General features: G+C 42.1%; 4 protein-coding genes across 4 annotated transcripts; 3 read left to right on the top strand and 1 right to left on the bottom strand.

Moving 5' to 3' along the window:
• Positions 1–1,216: 1,216 nt before the first annotated feature.
• On the top strand, positions 1,217–3,155 carry LOC103999317 (ethylene-responsive transcription factor CRF1-like). The gene is made up of 2 exons (XM_009421041.3): positions 1,217–1,490; positions 1,814–3,155. The coding sequence occupies exon 2, from the start codon at positions 1,906–1,908 to the stop codon at positions 2,911–2,913; it is 1,008 nt and encodes a 335-aa protein (XP_009419316.2). The 5' UTR covers positions 1,217–1,490; positions 1,814–1,905; the 3' UTR covers positions 2,914–3,155.
• A 10,009-nt stretch (positions 3,156–13,164) lies between these two features.
• LOC135594163 (uncharacterized) lies at positions 13,165–15,067 on the top strand. The gene is made up of 3 exons (XM_065084572.1): positions 13,165–13,408; positions 14,681–14,770; positions 15,006–15,067. Exons 1-3 carry the CDS (start codon positions 13,165–13,167, stop codon positions 15,065–15,067), a joined length of 396 nt encoding a protein of 131 aa, XP_064940644.1.
• Positions 15,068–16,943: 1,876 nt separating this feature from the next.
• LOC135594430 (uncharacterized) lies at positions 16,944–18,703 on the bottom strand. Its single transcript, XM_065084815.1, has 4 exons — positions 18,234–18,703; positions 17,831–17,977; positions 17,627–17,710; positions 16,944–17,554 (listed from the first exon to the last, which is right to left on the bottom strand). Exons 1-4 carry the CDS (start codon positions 18,672–18,674, stop codon positions 17,246–17,248), a joined length of 981 nt encoding a protein of 326 aa, XP_064940887.1. The 5' UTR covers positions 18,675–18,703; the 3' UTR covers positions 16,944–17,245.
• Positions 18,704–21,951: 3,248 nt separating this feature from the next.
• Positions 21,952–24,356, top strand: LOC103999315 (U-box domain-containing protein 17). Its single transcript, XM_009421039.3, has one exon. The coding sequence runs from the start codon at positions 22,157–22,159 to the stop codon at positions 24,281–24,283; it is 2,127 nt and encodes a 708-aa protein (XP_009419314.2). The 5' UTR covers positions 21,952–22,156; the 3' UTR covers positions 24,284–24,356.

The following is a 24,356-nucleotide window of genomic DNA, read 5'->3' as shown; positions in this document are numbered from 1 at the left end:
CATTCTAAATTCGATTAAAGGAATCTAAATCATACAAATACATTCGTGTGTATATATACACACATATGTATATATAATGGATGGATTCAAACATTTTTAGGTATATGCATTACGGGGTTCATCTAAGAAGACAATCATTTCATGATAGGCAAGTAGTGATACAAAGATTCGATGGCCCCTTCCACCAAAAGATTCATCCTTCGCCACATCTTTAATGTTCGTTTCATCATATGATAACGATGCACCGTATCGGAGGGAGTAAACATTACAAGCTTCCATCCAACCCCCTAATAATGTCCCAAATCTAAGGCCTATTGCATGGTCCTGTCACTGAATCCATGGTTGCCACAGTGCTCTTTGGTTAGAAGAACAATCTCTCATCGGTAAAAGAGCGAAGACATGACATGTAAACGACGATAAATTAAAAGCTTCGGGTCCTTTGTTCATGTGAGCATGTCAGAGTGGCAAATGGGGGGAGGGTGGGTGTGGAAGAAACAGTGAAAGCAGGTGGGGAAAGCTATGTTTCGTACACAGCCATGGTGAGAAGAGATTAAACAAGGCATGGGGGGGTCTGAACTTGGGGAGTGAGCATTTGAATGCCATGAGCTATGAGTGAATCTTTTAAGCTATATTTGTTCAATTTAGGTATCACTATAATTAATAAAAAGAAAAAAAATAGTTTGGTTGAAATGTAATGGTAATGAAGATACTATGATCTTGTTTAAGTTGAGATACACAAGTATATATATATTTGTACCAAATATTAATTTATACCATCATAAGTACATGGAATGTCATTTTAATTAATATAATTTTTTTTTTTACTTTTTGTTGAATTAGTTTCATCATCAAAATTTAATCATGTGACAAATGTTTCACTTACTTAATCTTAGTTACTTTAATAATTAATTTAACTCGATTCAAAATTTAAATTATATAAGGTATATATATATATTTTTTTATATTATATATATATATATATATATGTGTGTATGTATGTACGAACAGTCAAAAATAAGTCCGAGAAAATTTTGAAAGAAATAAAAAGGAATTTTCTTTCACTTTTAGACCCTTTTAATTGTTTCCTTTTGGGTTCGCATGAGACTAAGATTTAGAAAGTTCAGATACATGGAATATATAACAACACAGCTTTGCGACCCTATAAAACTGTCTTGTCCGGCCATCGCTCTCTCTCGTTCCCCCGTCTCTCTCTCTCTCTCTCGCTGTCTCTGTCTCGCGTTACGTGATCCTCCGGTTGCTTTTGTTCTTTGCAGCGGCTCCTCTTTCGTGTCTCCCACTGCAGCGCACGCTTTGCTCCCTCTCTTTGCTTGGCTGCGTCAAAGGCAGGCAGAGAGAGGGTTCCGTAGATGGAAGCCTGTGCTGCGCCTGTGCTGTGCTCCAGGGATTAGTACCACCGAATCCTGTGCTACTGCGCTCCGGGAATCAGTACTGCTGCGGGCGAGAGAGGAACCTGGCCTTTCCCTTTTGAGGTAAGACAGCTCGCTTTTACTCTCTCTCTCTCTCTCTCTCTTGCGTGTGAATTGGAATCGATGGATATGGTGTGTTGTGTACTTCGTCTCCCAAAGGTCGTAGCTTTCCTAGAAATTTCACTGCTTTAGCTGCTTTTTCCTCTTCCCTCGCTACTTGCCACTACCGACCGTGAAAGACTCCGATGCATCTTTATTCGCATCGCCTCTAGGAAATCGGAGGAATCGGAGCTTCGGCTTTTCCCCTCCCTTTTCATCCTCGCTCTTATGGTGTGGGAAAGATTGGATTTTTATGGTGGACGTGTGCGGTCGTTTTTGTGAGACAGGGACCGGATGACAGCAGCGCCGTTGCGGATGTAGAGTGGAGTGGGGAAGAGAAGAGAAGAAAGTGCGTGTGGTTTGCTCGAGAGAGAGATCGATGGAGACGACGCTGTTGCTGCCCGTCAAGCGTACCGAGCACGTCCACGTGACCCCGAAGCCGCTCGCGCCACGGCGGCCCGAGCACGCGCACGCACACAAGCCTCGCACCGTGCGCATCTATTGCGAGGACTTGGACGCCACTGACTCCTCTGGCGATGATGAGGAGGAGCCGGAGTGCCGGACCCTCCGCCGCGTCCGCCGCTACGTCCAGGAGATCCGGTTCGAGGTCCGGCCCTCCCCTGTCTGTACGAGCAGCAAAGCGTCGAAGGGCGCAGCGGCCACGGGGAGGAAGAGGAAGGCCGCCGCCGCCGACGTTGCTGATGCGGACGACGGCGACCGGAGCGTGAAGCGGTTCCGCGGAGTCCGGAGGCGGCCGTGGGGGAAGTACGCGGCGGAGATCCGTGACCCCTGGCGCCGCGTCCGGGTGTGGCTCGGCACGTTTGACACCGCCGAGGAGGCGGCCAAGGTGTACGACTCCGCCGCCATCAAGCTCCGGGGCCCCGGCGCCGCCACTAACTTCTCCCAGCCCGCTGCCGACATCTCCCCCGCCGGCCCTCCGCCGAATAAGCACCTCCCGGACGACAACCTCGCCTCCGTCTCCGGCACGTACGACTCCATTGACGAGCCGCGCAACCTCTCCTCCCCGATCTCCGTCCTTTGCGGCTTCTCCTCCTCCGCATCCTCCCCGTCCCCTTCTTCGCCATCCCCGACGGAAAAGGCAGCCGAGGCACCAGCCTCCGCCAGCGAGAGAAGCCGACCGGACCAACTCGTCGACATCTTGCCCTTCGAGGAGGTGCCTCTCTTCGACGAAATCCTCGGCTTGAGTCACTCACGCCCGAGCTATTTCGACGACTCCGCCCCGATCGGCTTTCTAGCCGAGGATATGAGCGACGCCCTGTTCGGCGCGGGGCTGGACCTCGACCTCGGCCTTTCCACGTGGCAGGCCGACGACTATTTCGAGGACATCGGCGACTTATTCCCGATCGAGGCTCTCCCCGCCCTCTGATACCTCCTAACTCGGACGCTCCACTCCCCGGGCGCCGATTCATCGGCCGATTTTGTCGCGGCAATCAAAGAAAAAAATATAATAATAATAATAAAAGCGGCCCCTTTTTTTTATTTTTTCTTAATTTTGTTTTTGTAGGTCTGTTGTAAAACGCGTCTCCGTTACTTAACGGCGACGGAAATCCGTCTTCTCTTGTTTCTTCGTCTCCTTCAAAATTTTGAGGAAGAGTTATGAACTGCTTCTATCTTTTGGCACGGATGGGATGTGTCGTAGTGCCTGTGCACAAGATTGAATCATATCATAGAAATAATTGTTGCGACTTAACCCACACGTAAATCCAGGAAAAGAATATATCAATTGGTTTTCTTATATATCAATGTCATACCCACCTATCTATTCGAGGAGTGAGTCTTCACCATGATTGGAGCTCTCTGGCTTCCTCTTCCAAGTCTTGCTGCTGATTGAGAAGCCCAATCATGCGCACAAGGTCACTGACAGACACTTAGAGTTGCAGTGCTGCAGTGGCTTCATCTCTTACCACGGACAGCCGGAGCCAGCTTCGAGCATCTCCCCACCATTTTTGCCACCTCTGGAGATCATACATCAATGTACTGTTTGGAATGGTCACTGACTGGATCTGGTCAGGTTGCAAAGTAGTCACCAGCTTTTGCTCTGCTCACTGAAGTCCAAGTGGAAGGTAATCACCGACGGCCATGAGGATGCTCCAGTGGGGTGACAACAGCGTGCCATGAGATGTCAGAGACTGCTCCACAGAGGGAGCACCATGCCACAACACTTCATGCTGACGCTCATGATGAGTAACTATGGCCACGAGGCTCCCTCACTTCTTCCCACTGGGGATAGGACACATGGCTTCTTTAAGAGCAAGATCTCCACAGCCGGAGGACCGGCCAAGCTCTGCGTCTGAATCATTTGAACACAGTGGCTAGGATAAGTATCACCATGAGTTCCCTGAAAGAGTAGTAATGATGCAGTGGCTAACTGTGCAATGCTTAAAGATGCAATGGCAGCATAGCAAATAGGCATTATATAGCTTTCATCCAAATTTCTCACACATAACATCGCATCTATCATGTCAATATCAATGAAAATATAAATACTATATATTTATTTAATTAGATATTATTAACTATATATATACCTATCAAGCGAAGAAATCATATTTTTTTGTTTAACAAGTTAACATGTTTCAAATTTACTAATTTTTTGGTTATATTATTTTTTATAATAATAATAAACTATAAAATGACATCCTATTTTAGTGATGCATATAACGTATATATGAAATAGAAATAAAGTGTTACGACACTAAACATTCATAATTGTTGTGCCAACCATTATTATCTGAGAAAGGATATATCAAAATCTATCTATTTCTTTAATAAACATTATTATCTGAGGAAATGGTATCATTTTGTAATTCAATCCATTTAAACATCAATTTCTTTGTCTTTGTTGATCTGCAATATAAGGATTTGTATACATAATATACCAAATAATGGTTTTAGCTCATAATTTGTTGCTACAATTATATAGCATTGATTCTAAATAGGAAGTTGCTACTCACAAAGGTTGATAAGCTATAATCACTGATCTTACAGTTCCAGAAGATGATACACTTGGTTGTTCTTTTTTTCAAACATAAACAGTCTCTACTGTGCAATGATTCATTTATCATAATTTTGATTATGATTTGCATCATAACAAAGTCATGGAGTCTCTTCATTTTTCATTTTGAATATGTTGGTCCTTCTGAGAAGAAAAAAGGATGAACTCCATGAAAAGCTGGTGGACCATGGCCACACTTGCTTGTTCTCTGACTTTTTGTCCTCCTCTTTGGGCATGGCCCTTTCTATCCAATATGTGGATTCTCAGACAAAAAAAATCCTCTATCCTGAAGTACTGACAAGAACAGCTGCATGAGTGATGATGATAGAAAACCTTGCATTTCATCCTGTCACAAGAACAAGTAGAATAATTACAGCATAGATTGAATTTGCTCCAACTTAGATTGGCTAGTATTTTAAGAACATTAGAAGCTTTGTGGGTTGACAAAATCACCATCATTTTAAGTGTCAAACAAGGATCCTTGTCCAAACAGAAGCTCCTACTACTTACATGAGATGAGGTTGGGTTAGATAAGTTGGATAACAATGCAATGCACAGAGCTCAAATCCATATGGAGTAGTTTCAGTTGATCTTGTTCTTTTCTAGATTGGTGTTGCTCGAGGGAATCTGTTTTGATTTTGGCACCATCCATGAAATGGTCACTTCTGTTCTGAAATGCTCCTCTACCTTTGTAGGTTTGCAGAATTGCTCTGCTTTCTTCCTGATGACAACTGCTCCCAGACACTTTTCTTTGTGCAGAGCAAAGCACAGAGTGCAGAGTGGTGGAGTTGTCTCAAGTTTCAGCTCCATTTCCTACAGCATAACTCACCTGTTATGTGACCTCAGAAAGTACAGGAACCAATATGAACAAGCATGAGCTGAGTGGCACTGATAGGTAACACCTGCACATACCTCAGCAATCTGTCTTATCCATCAAGTTAGAATGTGTAAAGATATTAGCTATTGCCTCATCACTATTGCTTCGGAAAGATGGCGTAAGTTCATTCAAATCTTAACCTAATGTCTACTTTCGATGGGGGACTAATTCGGTAAGGCCAGCTTTTTCCTTTTATTTATAGGCCTGATTGAGCCCAGCCCGTTTCCGATCTTTGTTCCAGACTATGTTGAAGGTGTTGGATAGTTTTTGTGGAGTAGAGTCCTTCGACACCACTAGGATCACATTTGTGCATATGATCTTCCAGCATCAAATAAATGCCTTGAACAACCTCAATTTTATACCTCTTAGAATGGAAGCCTCTTCTTGTTTGCATGTGGATCTCATTGGAGCTGATCTCTTTGCTGTTGTTTATGATCAGCAGACTTTCTCTGTGTAGCTGAACGGCCTTTGAGCTCTCAGAATTCATCTCTCCGATCTCTGTGTTGGATCTTCAGCCACAGAAAGAAGTTTTAGCTTCAAGCTTGATTGCCAGCCACTGTTCCTTTCCATGTTGTGGAGGACTCCCTGATTCATCTCTAGCCATAGCCTCCAGCACAGTGAACAGAAGAATACACAACGCTGTCGCCATGGTGTTTTCCATGAGACATACTGTGGGCTATCCGTGGTTTGTCCATGTTCAACTGAGGACAAAGCGCCATGCTTTGTCGTCCCTCTCCAAGCTATCTTCTGTGTCCACCACACGACTAGCCACCTCAACCCCACTGCACCAGGCATGGATTGAGCCCCTTTGTTCTCGCCTCTACAGTATCGCAGGTCCATTCCATTGCCCAAAGAGTGGCACCTTTGTGTTCGGTCGATCCAGAAACATCGTCTTCCGAGAGCTACACATCATGCGTTAGGTTCTTGAAACCTCACAGGTCATGAAAGAGTTGGAACTCACCACTCATTCTCTTCTCGCTCGATCATTGCTCGACAACAACAACAACAACAATTGATGGAGGCTCTTCGGTCCGTGAGTGAGTGATGGGTTGTGGAAGAAACAGGACAAGGTGGGCACGGATTCCATGGGACAGAGACCAGGAAACTGCAAAGACTGGAAGCCGCTGTTAGCTCTTTCATAGGAGGAGGAAGAGCCCGTTTGACTGATTACAGTAACATTACAATTTAGTTCTACAATGAGGCTTGAATCCATTCACAAAAAAATAGACGACATTATTATTATTATTATTATTAACATGATATTACAAATATTTTGAACTAGTAAACTTGGATCCTTCATGATAAATAATATTAAATCAAATCAGACATAGTTTGACCACCTTAATTACTACTCAGATTTGATCTACTGATGCAGATGGCTAATATAAATATGTATGTATGTATGTATGTATACAAAGCAATAATGTCTTAACTTGTAATAGCTTGTGAAGAAGGAAATAATCAACTTAATCATCCAGTCCTAACAAGAAAGCTCAAAGATTAGCTTGTGAAGATAAACAGAAATGTCAAATCAATGTGTTGTAAAGCCAAGGCTGCTTGTCGTGGGTTCTCATGGCATGACAAGCATGATATGGAAATTAATTGATGATTTGAAGTTGTTTCTCATGGCATGAGGAGAAATATTGAAGAAGCTCGAGGATGTGAGGATTGGAACAATGGGTTAGGAAGGGTTTTTTCCAGCAAGCTAAATGTTTGTCATATCGTTGTAGTGGCAATTATTATTACTTAAGAGGTAATTTAGCTGCTAATGCTGTTGTCATGTTAGGAGAGCAACCTGCTGCTTTTCCCGTGATAGTACTTGCCCATGGATATTGCTTACAGTAGTGCGTTTCAGTTTCATCAGATAGTCTTGGCACTCTCTTCTGTCATCAAATCCGATTTCTGGTTCCAGTTTCATCGTATCGTATTGGGACTCTTGCCGTCATCAAATCTGATTTTTGGCTCGCATGAATGTTCAGTTTGTGTTCGTCACTTGGAATTCATATTTTCTCGGCGGTGCATAATCAATCTGGTTCGATTTGGTAGAGTTACAGTAGGCATACGTGCAGCTGGAGAAATCGGCAGTACGAAGTTGAGCTGTAATCTTTCCAAGAACTCTGTTTATTCCATTCTTTTGACACTGTTTTGTTTCCTGGAATCATTTGTTGCAGTTAAAAGGCTTTCAGCTTGGATGGGGCTGGGGCTTTCGGATAATTGGAAAGGTGTTGCCCATCGTTTCGCTTGGATGTGCTGTTCATGAGAGGAATATCTCGTGTATGCTCGCTCTGGTAAAATTTTTGACCAGGGTCGTTCGGAGTTCTCCGGAAGAATCCGATTAGAGCGAAACTCGGACTGGATTTCGTATGGGCCTGACTTTACCATGCCCAATATACGGTCTCTGGGATTAGATGAATGAGAGACTATAGATACATGGTAACTGAGGACATATAGGTCCGAAGGATTAGATCTTCTTGTACCGTCTAGGGGACTATAGCATAGTGGCCTAGTACGTCCATAGTTGATGATTCGAGTGAATTATTAGCTCTATAATAATTCACTATATCAAAAGAAGTTATAACGGAAATGACTCACGGTCAGCTCGGTATCGGGCCTAGAGGGTCACACATATTAGGTGGATGTTGCGACGAGTAGAAGTGCATATATAAGATATCTACGAAGCCCTGATCCTATGGATGAGATACGACTGGAAGATTGGATAAAGATCCAATGTGAACCAGATAAAAATTCAATGAACAGGATCCATTAAGGATATGCTTCTAGCACCTATATAAATAGGAGGAACTCCTCGATTCATAAGCTGGAGCTCTTGGCAATCGCCCCTCCTATTTTCCTCAGTCTCCTCTCCTCCTCATTGGCTTTGGCAGCCTCGTGGTGCACGGGGAGAGGAAGATCCCGTGGTGATCTGAGAAGCGTTGTCGTTGCGTCCGCTGTGTGGATTACCACTAGAGAGGAGCATGCTAGTACTCCTTCATCCTCTTCAACGGATCTGAAAATTCGAGGATATACGATCTCCCCATGTAACGCTTCTGATATGATACATGCGATTTGAAATAATTCAACAAAAAGTAAAAAAAAAATCATATTAATTGAAATCTTAATTAGAAAAGTATTTGGCACCGTAAAAGAGGATAATGGTATAAATTAATATTAGGTACAAATATATATATATATATATATATATATATATATATATATATATATATATATATATATATATATATATATATATATATATATATATATATATACACACTTGTGTATCTCAACTTAAACAAGATCGTAGTATCTTCATTACCATTACATTTCGACCAAAATAAAATATTTTTTTTTCTTTTTATTAATTATAGTGATACCTAAATTGAACAAATATAGCTTAAAAGATTCACTCATAGCTCATGACATTCATATGCTCACTCGCCAAGTTCAGACCCCCCATGCCTTGTTTAATCTCTTCTCACCATGGCTTTGTACGAAACATAGCTTCTCCCACCTGTTTCACTGTTTCTTCCACACCCACCTCCCCCCATTTGCCAATCTGACATGCTCACATGAACAAAGGACCCGAAGCTTTTAATTTATCATCGTTTACATGTCATGTCTTCGCTCTTTTACCGATGAGATTGTTCTTCTAACCAAAGAGCATTGTGGTAACCACGGATTCAGTGACATGACCATGCAATGGGTCTTAGATTTGGAACATTATTAGGGGGTTGGATGCAAGCATGTAATTTACATTTACTCCCTCCGATACGGTGCATCGTTATCATATGATGAAACGAACATTAAAGATGTTGAGAAGGATGAATCTTTTGGTGGAAGGGGCCATCGTATCTTTGTATCACTACTTGCCTATCATGCATTAATTGACTTAGATGAACCGTGTAATGTGTATACCTAAAAATATTCGAATCCATCCATTATATATATATATACACACGAATATATTTTATGATTTAGATTCCTTTAATTGAATTTAGAATGAATTTATGTGACAAACACGTATCCAAGTAAAATTTAGATTAAAAAAAAAAGTAGAATTCACTAATGTACTTTTCATTAAATTTGAGTAAAACTTGTTTGTAGGAACTTAGACCTTCCTATAATACTTAGGAATCACTCATAAGTGAGTTGATTTGTACATGAGTTTTACATTTGTACACTTGAGATGTTAAAATGCAAAAAACCATCATATTTAAGGATATAATCAAATTTAAAATCTTCAATAATAATTAAGCTTAAGGTCATGAGATTAACTCCCTCGTATTTATCATCGATAAAATATAAATCATTTGAAAAATACATATCTAAATTATATATATATATATATATATATATATATATATGAATAAAGTGAAATTCTCAAATATACTACTTATTAAATTTGAGTAAAATTTATTAGTACGAATGCAACCTTAATAACTCTTGGGATCGTGGCTCAACTTAGACCATGAGTTTTGAGTTCGTACACTTGAGATATTAGAATGTAAGAAACTATCACATTCAAGAAAGTAATCAAATTCAAAATCTTCAATAATAATTAAGCTTAAGATTACAAAATTAACTCCCTCGTATTTATAGTATGAACTACATAAATCATAAATAGTGATAAAAGCTTTGTACTGAAAAAAGAAAGATTTGTATGGGGTGGAAAGAGACCATCAATACAGTTGATCCAAAGGAAAGGAATCGAATAGAATTACCAATTAGACTTCGAAGGAACTTGGCTCTTTCTTTGCCAAGATCCTATCCCCTCAAGTCCAATGAGTTCGATTATAATTGCATCCAAAACTAAGTTGCAAAGAGGGAATAAGAAATCTCATATTAAATAATAGAATCAATCATGAGATGAGGTTTTGCATGTGAAGGAGTGCAAGTACTTACTTGGTCAAGAGACTCCCAATAATATAGGATATGAGGAGAGATTCAATACGAGAGTTTTTATTGTAAAGAGAAAGATTAATTTTATTATGAAAATCACAACATAATATATAATTAAAGTGTTAAAATAACATTAATGAGATACTACCAATATAGTAAAAAAATAAAAATATTATTATCCGAGTTTGTGTTCATCTGATTTGGGTTCACTCCACCTTTGAGAGGCAAAAGATTAGTCTTTTCTTGTTTAATCAATTTGTACTTTCTCAATCATTCAAAATATGATTGCTTTATGTGTGTTTGATATCTCTAAATCACACGCACATACAAAAAAAAAATCTTATTTAATGCTCAATTTTAATCACTTACCATTTTAGATGAATTTGTGACGACGCAAATAGAAATGAATTTAATCCCAAATGAATTCTATCACTTACATGTGGCATAACCTTAACATCCCAAATGCGTGCATAAGCAAAAAAAATGCTTGAATTATGACTTATGGATTTAATCACTGGTAGGAAAGCAAAAAAAATGCTACATACTCATCCTGTAATGCCAGCACTGAAGCAGAAGTCAACATTGTACATTGCAGTAGTCAAATGATCATTATTACAATATTTAATGAGTTCAAAGCTGCAAAAAGAAGCATATCACAATGACAACAAAAAAAGGTCAAGGATCCTCAAAGTGTGAACTTGTAGCATTACTAATTTCAATCACAGAAGCACCATATCAGTAGCCAGCTACAGGTTGCATCATAAAACTCAGTACCAAGATATTGTTTAGCAAAATCTCTGTTTTCGAGAATACTATCCTTTTAGCTTTGGTCATCGTGTATATCTTTTTATTGTAAAAGAGATCATTATTTGACCAATGGATTAACAAAATGATGAAAAAAAATTCTTTCCAAATCAAAATGATGTATCGACATTGCTAAATTGTTGGAAATTTAGCTTACTCAATTGAAAACCTCTTGCTTACTGACAACCTCAAATAATCAAGAAGTTCTCGTGGTCATAGTAACAGCATGATCCCAAGAACGTCAACAGAATTCACTCCGACGTCTTAGATCATCTCCTATAATCAAATGCACGAGGCGATCGTAAGTTGCAGCCCTAAAGTAAGATTAAAATATGGAAAGGGAAGGAAAAGGAAGGAACTTCTCTGATCAACAGAATGGCCGCACCTGGGCCGACTACAACATCCAGAAGGAGTCCTCCGCGCCTCCTTCTGGATGCTGTAATCGGCCTGGATGCGGCCGTCCTCGAACTGCTTGCCGGAGATGAGCCTCTGCTGGCCCTCTTATACTGAATCGGAGCCTCGACATTGTCGATGGTGTGCTGTAGGACAAAAAAAAAACGGTGTTTGCACTGAACATTGCACTGACAAACATTGCCAGTACGAGGATCTACATCTGAACATTGCACTGACAAAAAAGAAAAAAAAACGGTGTTTGCACTGACAAAAAAGAAAAAAAACGGTGTTTGCACTGACAAAAAAGAAAAAATTTCTTTTTTGTCAGTGCACAATGTTCAGATGCAGATCCTCGTACCGGCAAGACCATAGACTGGCACCATTTGTCTTGCGGTACGAGGATCTGCATCTGAACATTGCACTGAAAACGGTGTCAGTGCAAACACCGTTTTTTTTTTTTGCACTGAAAACGGTGTCAGTGCAAACAATGTTTGCACTGTCACCGTTTTTTTTCTTTTGTCCTACAGCACACACCGTTTTTTCTTTTTTGTCAGTGCAAACACCGTTTTTTTTCTTTTTTGTCAGTGCAAACACCGTTTTTTTTTCTTTTTTGTCAGTGCAATGTTCAGATGCAGATCCTCGTACCGGCAATGTTTGTCAGTGCAATGTTCAGTGCAAACACCGTTTTTTTTCTTTTGTCCTACAGCACACCATCGACAATGTCGAGGCTCCGATTCAGTATAAGAGGGCCAGCAGATGCTCATCTCCGGCAAGCAGTTCGAGGACGGCCGCACCCAGGCCGATTACAGCATCCAGACGGAGGCGCGGAGGACTCCTTCTGGATGTTGTAGTCGGCCCAGGTGCGGCCATTCTGTTGATCAGAGAAGTTACGATCGTAAGGTGCGACCATTCTGTTGATCAGAGAAGTTCCTTCCTTTTCCTTCCCTTTCCATATTTTAATCTTACTTTAGGGCTGCAACTTACGATCGCCTCGTGCATTTGATTATAGGAGATGATCTAAGACGTCGGAGTGAATTCTGTTGAAGTTCTTGGGATCATGCTGTTACTATGACCATGAGAACTTGTTGATTATTTGAGGTTGTCAGTTAGCAAGAGGTTTTCAATTGAGTAAGCAAAATTTCCAACAATTTAGCAATGTCGATACATCATTTTGATTTGGAAAGGGGTTAATCCATTGGTCAAATAATGATCTCTTTTACAATGAAAAGATATACACGATGACCAAATAATGATCCTCAAAGTGCGATTTTGCTAAACAATATCTTGGTGCTGAGTTTTTTCCTGTTACATTTTTATTCAATTGCAACTTGGTTCAATTCATGTGTGTGTTTAGGTTCAGATTATATTTTAGAAAACTGTTACCGCAGATTTGATGACCATTCTTTCTTAACATAAAGGACTTATTGCCACTGATGTCCCACACTTGATCTTCCAACAGTAGGTCATCTTTTAAGATTAATTGTGTCAAAAGAAATTACAGCCGTATATTTCATTAGTTACCAAATTGCATGTGGTGCTGTGTTTTATAAGGCACCTCTCTTGATTTCTGAAGCATTGTGATGGACAGCAGCATAACTGAAGAAGCTCCTTCAGTACCTCAATGCAATGCAATGTTATCCATGTCAGAGATGGCTGTGAGTTCTGCATCAGTAGCATCAAGCAACCATTTCCCGTTCACCCCATCTGAGATACCTACAGGAATGGTGGACGCATCAGTACTTGATACGACCTTCACATCAGATGTTTTAAGTAGTGGAGGATTGCAACTAGGAGCAGATGGTGTTGCATCATCAAGAGATTCAATCAGGTCATCAGGACAGTTTTGGAACTTCAGTTTTTCAGATCTAACAGCAGATTTGACAAACTTAGAAGGTAAACTTTCCATTCCTCGAGTATAAAACACATTAATTTCAATCCTTGAAGGAGAGTGCTTTTTTATCATTCTAATTAAATTGTGACCCAAGGGTATTATAGGAACACATTTAAGCATGAACACTGCTGACTATCAAAAAGAAGGAACAAAGTCCACATGGGAAAAACCTATTTGATAAATTTATATTTGTTACAAAGTTAAATGTGGATATCCTTGGTTGGTATCTACATATGGTATGCATGATTTCTGAGCTAAAGAACCAGAGTATATTGTATAGATAGAATATCAAGGATTAAATGATGGCCCTATTAGGCAGAAAATGATCCATGTAGTATACCCTAAATAGTTGGGAAATTACAGATATGTTTTTGTTGAAATGCTGGCACTGTTAGGATCATGATTCTGTGGGCTCTCATATAGAGTAATTGAAATGAAAATTCTTAGTTCAAGAGGTTCTTGGAACTAAAACAGAGGATCTGAACCACAACTTGATTTCAGTGGGTGCTTCATTACTAGATGATAGCATGCCATAAGCCATTGCATTCTGAATAGGGAGTGAAATGATACTGAATGCAATTTCCTCTCCATCTCCCCTTCCTGTAGAAGCCAATTTTTCCACAGACACTCCTATTTGTTATCCTAAGTGTGAACACCCTTAGTATGAGTTTCCTTTTTTCTTCAAGTTTTAAGCACCATAAACAAATAAAGTTAGCATGGGTTTCAGTGAGTGGGTTCTCAATAGGGAATTGCTAAATCAATCCACCTTCACTTTAGGCTTCCAGGCTTATTTCATTTATGTTCTTTGTGATATTTGCATGGATTTTTTTTTTTTTTTTTTGATGAAGAGTGCAAATTAAAATTCAGAAAAGTTTCCACCTTACTAGAATTGTCAAAATATCATAATTTATTTTTTGTGTTGGCCAGAATTGCTGAAACTTGATTTTAAAACAGATAAAGCCATTGAAACTGCCAAAAGTGTGGAATTGGAAAAATTGAAATCTTCTTAGGATTCGAAAACGATAATAAAAACCTTGTTTCAAATGTGTCCTGAGATTTCTTTGTTCAGATACCTCATTGGTGGAAATTGTAGAATACATGTCCATCATCTGAAAATTTAGTGAGAGATAAACATGGTGTCCTTGTACCTGGAAAACCTACATCTACTCCTACTAGAATTTTCTAGCTGAGTGCTGAGTCTCAATAAATTGCTACATTCCAATTTTTCTGTTTCTGCTTATATTGACATGTTATTGCTGTTTGGTTCATGGAAGATCTTGGAGCTCTGGGAGACTACACTGGTTCTCCATTCCTGTCATCTGACTCAGACATCCTGCTTGACTCCCCCAACCAGAATGACATAGGTAAACAGTCTGTTTCTTTTCTTGATTTGATTGCTTGAACTCTTACATCTAACATTACAAAGGATCCAAGTCACGGATAAGAGAGTTTTATGAGATTCTGTGATCGTGTTTGTGCTCTTATGAGATGCCAATATGGTATCTTAGAATTGTAGTTTCAGGTTATAATGTGTTCTCGCTAAGTTGCATTCGAGCTCAAGGAAGAATTGACATGCTCTTTTTCGCACTTGTGTTTCAGTTGAGGAGTTCTTTGCTGATTCTATCACTGGGACATGCTTGCAGTCAGATGAAGATAAATAAATCTTCAACAGCAGTGAGGCCTCCAATTAGTGGACATATCATTCCATTATAGGCTGTTGTAAGTACAATTCTGGCCCTCAAATAATAGATGTTAATGGTTAAAATGCAATGCATCTGGATAGCTGCTGGATTTTATTGGCCTGTACTGTTAGAGATTTTGATGTGGATTCTACAAAGATGTTAAATAAAGGAATTATTGTCACCCTTATTGATCAGTAGATTGTTCATATTGTGTCTGTCATATGTAGACAAAAGTGCATCAATGCATGAGGGAACTGCCCAATTTCATATCTTCATATGTATAAAACTTAGATTTTGCCATATAAACCTCATGAATTGTTTGTAAGTGTTGGATTTTGCAAATACTTGTTTGAAAAAGGGTATGAACACAATACTATAACTTCTTATCAATATTGAGATTATTTTTAATTCTCTTTTCACTTCTCATCTAAACATTTTCCTAATAATTTAGTTTATCTCACTTTGTGTCAAAATCTATTACCCCAAATCCTGTCTTGATGGTTTCTACGTGTTCTGTCCAACTAAATAAACCGATTTCTCATGTGGACAGAGTGTCATCGACAGTATGACAGGTGTGTTCACTAATCAAAGGACTCCTCGATCATTGAGTCGTTCACTTTCTCTTGCATGGAGTATACGCCAAGGAATAGAAACCTTCCACGAGAACAGCACTTTGTCGGCTATTATCCATCCCCACGAAACAGTCTCCAACGCCACCACCTCTCTCTCTCTCTCTCTCTCTCTCTCTCTCTCTCTCTTATAATGAATGTTCTTATGTTCTTGCCATTTCTTTTCCTTGACTGAAAGGAACTGAGACCTCAAACTGAAGCTTAACCAATCATGCACCACAAGGTCCCCAAATTCTAAGGTTCATGTAAAGATGTCTGTAACAAAAATCTAACCTTTACAGTTTGAAGAGAAGCTCATCAGTGTTCAGCTTCAGAACAAGAAGAGAAGACCATTGGAAAGTTCAAGAAGACGGCCAAGTAGCAAAGGAAAGCCAACAGAAGCATCACTGCGGCCAGATCAAAGGGACGACCATGGCGTACGTGCTTCTTCAAGGCCTTGAGACGGATTTCTCCTCGCACAAGGGATTGGTGGAGGAGGGCGCATCGTTGTGGCACCAGGTAGAGCCGGAAGGAGGAACGAAGCCCCTCGGCAGCATCGCCGAGAAAGTCCTCGCTCCAAGGTCATAAACGGGGCTTCTCTTGCTTACATTCCTCCTCCACTCTCTGTTCTTCGTCCGGCGGCCGTAGGAAGGGTAAGGCCCATGCCTCGGCTTCGCGACGTGGAAGACTTGGCGGTCACGTTCAGGAACGATGGGAGATGGAGCAATAGCCGAGGAAGGAGGGGCAGAGAAGAGAAGGAAGAAGATAAGAGAGGACAAAAGTGCAAGACAGTGGCTGAAACCCATCAGAGCTGGGTGAGTTGGGATTGGAGAGCCATTTGTCAGGAGTGCAACAAGAAGAAGAAGAAGATAAGAGTAGTCATGTAACTTAGATCCAAAGTGATCCTAATTGATACCCTGTGATGTTAGTATCATTACAACTATAGGTTAGGGGAAGAGAGAGGTCTGACCAACATTAGAAAAGACAAGTCAAAGACACAAAGGTTGTGTGTTCATTCGTCATCGTAGAGGACACTAATTTTGCTTTCCTTTTGTTCTTTTGCTTTCTCCGTGTGGCCCTCAAAGCTTTATATGTTTCGGGGCACTCCATCCTCTCTTTTGACCTACGAAAGGAGGCCATGAGAAGCAAGCTGATGTTCTTGTTCTTGCAGCCAGTGACTCCATTAGTATTCGGAGAAAAGCATAGGTAAGGAAGCAAGCAACAAGAACAAGGATAAAACTCTTCCTCTTAGTTTATTTTAAATGGGATATACAAATTGGAAATGTAGCATTAGACATCAAGAATTCACGTTTGATGTATGGTGGATGATTCAGGTTCTGGTTCTCTTTACAGTGTAGTAGTACTGCTACTGAAGCAAATACTTTTTATTGGAGTCTGGTGACAATCTGAAGAAGAAGAAGAAGAAGAAGCAAGAGGAATTTATTCTTCCATTTGCATGGACGACAACGTGAACGGTCATTACTCCCTCGTGTTGTTGTGTGGCCTCAGAAACACCGGCAGATTGTGTTGTGTAGTGAGCTCGCTCGATCTACTTCTTGCCGCTGTTGGCAAGTGCTTTCTCCTGTTGTTGAGCGTGATGAGTCTCTTTGTCGACCCTGCCATCAGCTGTTTTCGTTTCCGGAGTTTGCGCGATCGTCTTTGTTTGGTGAGCTTGCCAAATCGTCTTCTTGAGGTTGTTGGCGACTATCTCGAATCGATCGAACTCGGGCAATGTCATATGAAGTGCCGATCCTGTACTGTCGAACTTTGAACCATGGTAGGTTTTCCGGATGTCTTTAAACTTCTCATAGCGTTCCTTTGCACGATCTGTTTCACCCTTCATGGCGTAGACTGTAGCCTACGTGCCAGAAACAGTAGATATAAAGATCGAACTTTCTTGGATTATCTACGCGTGTAGGCACTTTCTCACCTGATAGAGAGGAACTCGAGCATCTGCCGTGGAAACATCCTCGCTACATAGGCACGCTTGCCTCAGAGCTTTATCATATTCTCCCTGGCAGATATTGCAGGATAAAGTCAATGAGAACACATCACAGATATCTTTCACTTCATTGATTATTTATGTGGTGTTTGGAACTGAAGCAATGAACGATAAAGAGAGTGTTTTGGGCACCTCGTAGATCAGCATTTCCACCAGCAACATCTCAAGCTCGTATGCCTTGTGCGTCTGCTGATCGGTTTTAGCTTTCTTCAGTGCTTCCTGCAACATTGTGATTGCTTCCTTCTCCTTTCCGCTCATCTCTAGTCTTGGTATGATTGCCTGCCATAAAAATCTCAGTTGCAGATCCAGCAGGATTTCACCGAAAACATTTGAGCGATAGAAGAACAAACGGATGCCACAGCACCATCGGGCATTCGAATGCCTCATTTCGTGCATGCTTGTTGGAATCTCAATTTGTAGCAGAAGAACCAGACGAAGAATAGATGCTTACCGTAAAGCATACAGGTGGGGAGAGACAATGACAGAGATGGAGAGAGAAACAGAAAGCCAAAACCAGGGTAAATAGAAGCCTTACATGTAACTTGTTGAAGTCCATCCGATCCTTGTCGAGCTCATTGCGCATGTCGTCCAAGGCGCTGCCCAGCTTCGACTCGTCTCTGCACGCCTCGTGAGCATCCATCAACCTCTGCATCGCCTTCTCCCCGCCATGCAGCATCGCGAGCGACACCGACCGATAGAGCGCAGGGTTCGCCCGGGACTGCTGGCGGACGACCTCTTGACTCGCTGCAGGTGTCTTCTTGCTGTCAACAGGACCCGCCGTGGACGATCTCTTCTTGCGCCGGTAAGCCAGCACGAGGAACACGGACGCAAAGATCAGCGTCCCGGCGGCGCCAGGAGACGCCAGAAGATGCCTGGCTTTGGTAGCTACCATGTACAACATGGATGATCGGGGAGCACCCGCACCTTCCTCAGCAACATGTCCTGCCATTTTGCAGTTACCAGAATCCTCGTCCATGGTTGCAGAAGGAACAGTAAGAGAAGGGTCTGTGAGAACCTACATGATTGGAACCTGCAGGTTGCCGCCCTTGATAAAGAAAGAAGATGATATCTTTCTTAGCAGAAGAGGAAGATCCTAAGTGGCCGAACGATGCTGTGTAAGGAAGCAACGCATCAGTCCTATGGATGGTTCTATTGGGAAGAGCTATGAGCTCTCTACGAAAGAAGAAGACGTCGATCTCAAGCCAAGTCTTACTGTATTGTGATGCTTGGCTGCTCCAATGCGGTCAGAATCATAGCAAGACTCCGTGAATGGACTTGCCCTACTTTAGGGTTTGTGGTCGAACAAAGATTGATGAAGGTTTTTTTTTTGCCTTAAAAATTAGATAATTTAAAATTATTGTGATTTTCCCTATCTTGTAACTATTAAAAAATATTTTATTTTATTTTATTTTTGTCAAATAAATACGTAGGAAATATGTATGTTTATATGTCTTATGTGCAAGAAAAGAAGTGACTTGATGATGATGAAGATAGTTGGAATATTAGGGTTTATGTTATTGTCAAATTAAAATATAAAATAGTTTTTTTTTGGCTGTGATACTGACCGGTTAAAAATAACAATTAGGTCAAAAATATATCATAACTTTTCCATCTAAATCTCTTAATTATACATATCATTATAAATATTATTTTTTTAATATCATTTATTATTAATTTTTAAATATAATTTTATAAGTTATTAGTCTAGACCACTTTGATAGTTATAAGATCAATATAATAATATAAAATATTATATATAATATAATAATAATATAAACGCTGACAAGCGACACCTCTATAGTCTTTCGTCACGAAGGACATATCATAATGAATCATACCATTCGGTCATCCACATAAATTAGCCCCAAAATGGTGTACGAGCTCGTCCCCATCAATTGTCATTCTCCCTCTATCTGCTGCCCATGTATAAAGGTCGATCCTAAAGAAGAAACGAAGATAGAACTTATACTATTCTTACTTCACTCATACTAACTTTACTATCAAATGGGTTGGGTCGAGAACTCCTCACAATTGGTTAACTCCATAATCTTGAGACTAGACTCAAAATCTAGCTCGGAGGCACAAGCAATACCTCAGGATCATTCCAACTTGGATTTCCTTGGCTTAGATCCCCTCACGCAATCGTCACGTAGAATAAGCTTGTGCCTTCGGGACAAAATCAAGCCGTGTTAATTCCCAATCGATAAGCTTGTGCCTTCGGGACAAAATCAAGCCGTGTTAATTCCCAATCGATAACACTGTATGCCCATATTCTTTACAGCTATAACACACACCGTATTTTGTTCATATATCTCGACTTAGCTCGAGTTGCAAATGCCACCACCTTTGATGGGCCAAAACCTTGAGTGTTATAGATAGCACTTTGAGTTATACATCTCTGTTCTTCACGCAATAATTCACTGATTTGAGTCCATCTCTTGATCAATATTCCAAGATACAATTTCTGCACAACCAAAACAACCACAGCTCCTGCTGTGATCTCTTTGCACAATCAGTACAGAAGCCAAGACAAAACTACTTGTGCACAACCAAGACAGAAGCTTTGAAGAAGAAAACCAAATGGATGAAGCACTGATGTTTATCCTATCCAAGAATGGGATTGGGATGGTGAGGGCAATAGTGGCCATAGAAACTGTTGGTGGCAAGTTAGAAAAGATGGGATGCAGATCTCTTTTTGGGAGGATCTATTAAGGTTTGCCCTCATTTGGTGCATTGCATTGGTACACGGAAGATAATATTAATTAGGAGGATTTAGTTTAAGTATTGATCGCATCAATGAAAAAGGAGTGCTGCTTTTGGTAATACTTTAGATCAGAATACATAATTAATCTACTGGAATCAATTTTGTTTAATTTGTGGGAATTTTCTTTTCTTTATTTCCAAGCAAAGTGGGTGACTTGTGGTCTCTGTTTTGTTCTTGAGTTCATGTGTTTCCAATTTTGCTTGCTTTGGGCAGGTATTTGCAAACCCTCTCATTTTGTAGGAGGAAACAGAGCCATTAACTAAAATTGTGTAGCTTTGGTCGATTTGAACTCTTATCATGGATGCTTTTGTGGTCATTTTTTTCCTTATTTTGTACTTAAATAGTTCTAGTAAATTTTAGATGAATGAAGAATATCATCTTTTTGAAATTATAATTTATCATCTATGAGCTCTTCATTTTCATATTCCTCGATCAATGGGTTTTATAAGATCATTTAGTCCCACATTAGTTGAGGAGTACGAGAACCAAGGGTTTATTAGTCTATCGGATCTCTCTTACATTTAGAAATGTCTTTTGAATCTCACATTCACTCGAATAATTTCTCATGAACCTATAGACTGTATCAATGACCGACCAACCAAATGATCCATCAAAAATTGGGTACATTCATCGCTTGAATAATTTCTCATGAACCTATAGACTGTATCAATGACCGACCAACCAAATGATCCATCGTCAGAGTCAACTTTAATATTTTGTTTTCTACATGAATGCAAAACAAATTGGGAATTTAGTGCTTATAATGACATCTAATTATACTTTTTCTTTCTGATCAAAATTTTCCTTGCAAAAGAAGTTGACACACACATACCAGAAATTTCCTGGTTGCTTCCTTGTTCATACACAATATGGTTTGGCAAGCCAGAAAACGACCTGTTCTCGCTGAGACTTTGCATCGGCATTCATATGTTTGATTTGATTGATGGTCCATCGACTACTCGTGAATCCGATGCAATATGCGAAGATCTTTTACATTATATGTGGATGAACTATTCGGTCTAATAATTTTAATCTCTTCAATTTTTCCCTATAACTAATGATTCTTTGCTCAATTTTCATACTATTTATCTGAACAAAAAGGACGATCAAATCTGAGTTTAAATTATTGCTTTTGGAATTCTTTCGCCTCTGCAGAAGAACAGACGAGAAGAAAATAATGTTGTGGTGTAGAACCAACCGAGTTCTAAATCGCCGGTCAAGAGAGGTGAAGATGACAGAATGACTTGGAAGAAGGCAAAGTTTGATTCGATTTGTGTGACCGAGAGTTGACTCTTAGAATCACTGGTTCAGATCATTGCCCGTAAACTATGCAGATTAATTGAATGGGAAGGGAATCGCGCAAGAAATTTCGAATGAAATCCCAAAATTACCCCCCACTGTTGTGTACCGTCACAGCAAGCGTACGAATTAAAAGTCAAATATGTCCCTGTGCACCGGCCACTGCTGTCGGCCACGTCCTTCGTTTCCACCGCAAAGAAGTCGGGACGCGGTATTCCGCCGCCCTCCACCCCTGTTTAGTGGCCGCAAGGCGCAAGCATCTCCATTTAAGAAACCTTCGAATCGCCCATCCAACAACAACAATAACAAGAAGGTTAAGCCGTCCACCACCGAAGAAGAACCCAATTTCCGTGATCGTGGGATCTCAGCCCGGAGGGCCATCGAGCTCCGGCGCGATGTGCTCCCCCATGGTTTTCGTCGCCGCCCGCCGCCTGCGGTACCCCCTCTCCGGCGCGTTCTTCGCCCCCGGCGACCTCACCGACGCCGCCCTCGTCCGTGCCATCGCCGTCCTCTCCTCGGACGCCGCCGCCGCTCGCTCCTTCGTCCCGTTCCAGCGCCGCAACGCTACGTCCCTCGTCCGCCGGCTCCGGGTCCTCGCCGCCTTCTTGGAGTCCCTCGAGGAGTCCTCCTACCCCCACCCACCCCGGCTTCCCCCCTCGGCGGCGTTCTGCCTTGGGGAGCTCTACATCTTCGTCTATAGGGCCAAGCTCCTCCTCGAGTACTGCTCCGAGTCGAGCCGGCTCTGGCTTCTGTTGAGGAACCCCCAGGTGTCCAGCAACTTCCACGACCTCGCTCGGGAGCTGGCCACGCTGCTCGACGTCCTCCCCCTCGATGACCTCTGCCTCGCCGAGGACGTCCGCGAGCAGGTAGAGCTCCTCCGGCGGCAGTGTAGGCGATCCAACCTCTTCGTCGACCCCCACGACGAAAAACTCCGACGCAAAATCCATTCTTTCTTGGCCCGGTTCGATGACGGTGAGGCGCCGGATCCGGCGGACCTTCGGAGCACGTACGTCGACGGTCTGGGGATAGGGAACGCCAGTGCTTGCTGTGCGGAGATCGAGTTACTGGAAGAACAGATCTCTAATCAGGAGGAGGACATGGACCTATCCGTCGTCATCGGAGTCGTCGCGCTCACCCGGTACTGTAGATTCTTGCTGTTTGGGTTCCAGGAAATGGAGGTCGAGAGTTCTTGCGGCGATCAAAAGAAGGCATCGAGGAAGCGATCTTCGAGTCAGGGCAGCAGCGATTTATCCTTGACGATCCCCAAGGACTTGTGCTGCCCGATTTCGCTGGACCTGATGAAAGATCCTGTGGTCGTCTCCACTGGCCAGACCTACGATCGCGCCTCCATCACCCATTGGATCGTTGAAGGCCATCGCACTTGCCCAAATTCCGGCCAGACTCTCGCGAGTGGCGGCCTCGTGCCTAACAGAGCACTCAGGAGCTTGATCTGTCGATGGTGCGCCGCCCACGGGATCCAAATCGAAGCTCCTGATGGAGCTGAAGTTTCTGCTGAGAGCCTCGCGGCAGCATGCACCAGCAAGGCCGCAATCGAAGCAGACAAAGCTACGGCAAGAATTCTAGTACGGCAGCTATCAGCTGGTTCACAGGAGTCGAAGGCCGTCGCTGCCCGCGAACTCCGGTTGCTGGCGAGGACCGGGAAGGAGAACAGGTTATTCATTGCGGAGGCAGGGGCAATCCCCCTGCTCTGCAGGCTCTTCCAGTCATCGAATCCGATCGCTCAAGAAAACGCGGTGACCTCAATACTGAACATATCCATTCACGACGGTAACAAGAGAAGGATCATGGAAGAAGAAGGGTGTTTGAGACTGACCGTTCACGTCTTGATGCATGGGTTGACTGCAGAGGCGAGGGAGAACGCGGCAGCCACCCTGTTCAGCCTGTCGGCAGTTCACGACTTCAAGAAAAAGATCGTGGACCAGCAGGGTGCAGTGGCGGCATTGGCCAATCTGCTGATGCAGGGAAGCACGCGAGGGAAGAGAGACGCAGTGATGGCGTTGTTCAATCTGTCGACGCATCCGGAGTGCTGGTGTCGGATGTTGGACCTGGGGGCAGTGCTCGCATTGGTTGGAGCACTGAGAGATGAGAGCGTCGCCGAAGAGGCTGCGGCTGCTCTCCAATTGCTCGTGAGGCAGCCCATCGTGGCTGAGGCAGTCGGGAGCGAGGACGCTGCGATCACGAATCTTGTGGGACTGATGACGAGGGGAACTCCAAAGGGGAAGGAGAATGCGGTCGCGGCGTTGCAGGAGTTGTGCCGGCGCGGTGGTTTACCAGTTACCCGGAGAGTAGCGAGGATGCCGGCGTTGGGTGGGCTGATACAGGCCATCTTGTTCACAGGGACAAAGCGAGCGAGAAGGAAGGCTGCGTTACTCGTTAGGATGTGCCGGAGATGCGAGTCACCAGCGGTCATGACATGCGAATCATCGAGGGGTTCAAGCTTCGGAAGCGGGGATGCATCTCTGGTTTCTGTGTCCATGGCCGTACAAGTGCCTGTTCTATAGGATGTTCATCATTTGCTGTAGAATTCTTTTATTCTTGTGAATTGTGACAGTGGTCACAAAGCATTTGGGTTAA

Source organism: Musa acuminata, chromosome BXJ1-9 (genome assembly GCF_036884655.1).
Source record: "Musa acuminata AAA Group cultivar baxijiao chromosome BXJ1-9, Cavendish_Baxijiao_AAA, whole genome shotgun sequence".
Taxonomy (NCBI): Eukaryota; Viridiplantae; Streptophyta; class Magnoliopsida; order Zingiberales; family Musaceae; genus Musa; species Musa acuminata.
Note: the sequence above shows the minus strand (reverse complement) of the source record. Positions and strands in the feature narration are given on the sequence as shown.

Bases quoted from the DNA above. Each gene is read 5' to 3' on its own strand.
- LOC103999315 (XM_009421039.3), top strand. From the start codon at position 22,157: ATGTGCTCCCCCATGGTTTTCGTCGCCGCCCGCCGCCTGCGGTACCCC.
- LOC135594430 (XM_065084815.1), bottom strand. From the start codon at position 18,674: ATGGACGAGGATTCTGGTAACTGCAAAATGGCAGGACATGTTGCTGAG. The intron at 17,978-18,233 runs GTAAGGCTTCTA...TTTTTATGGCAG, and splicing joins TGGACTTCAACAAGTTACAT to GCAATCATACCAAGACTAGA. The intron at 17,711-17,830 runs GTGCCCAAAACA...AATATCTGCCAG, and splicing joins TGGAAATGCTGATCTACGAG to GGAGAATATGATAAAGCTCT.
- LOC135594163 (XM_065084572.1), top strand. From the start codon at position 13,165: ATGGCTGTGAGTTCTGCATCAGTAGCATCAAGCAACCATTTCCCGTTC. The intron at 13,409-14,680 runs GTAAACTTTCCA...GGTTCATGGAAG, and splicing joins AGATTTGACAAACTTAGAAG to ATCTTGGAGCTCTGGGAGAC. The intron at 14,771-15,005 runs GTAAACAGTCTG...CTTGTGTTTCAG, and splicing joins CCCCAACCAGAATGACATAG to TTGAGGAGTTCTTTGCTGAT.
- LOC103999317 (XM_009421041.3), top strand. From the start codon at position 1,906: ATGGAGACGACGCTGTTGCTGCCCGTCAAGCGTACCGAGCACGTCCAC.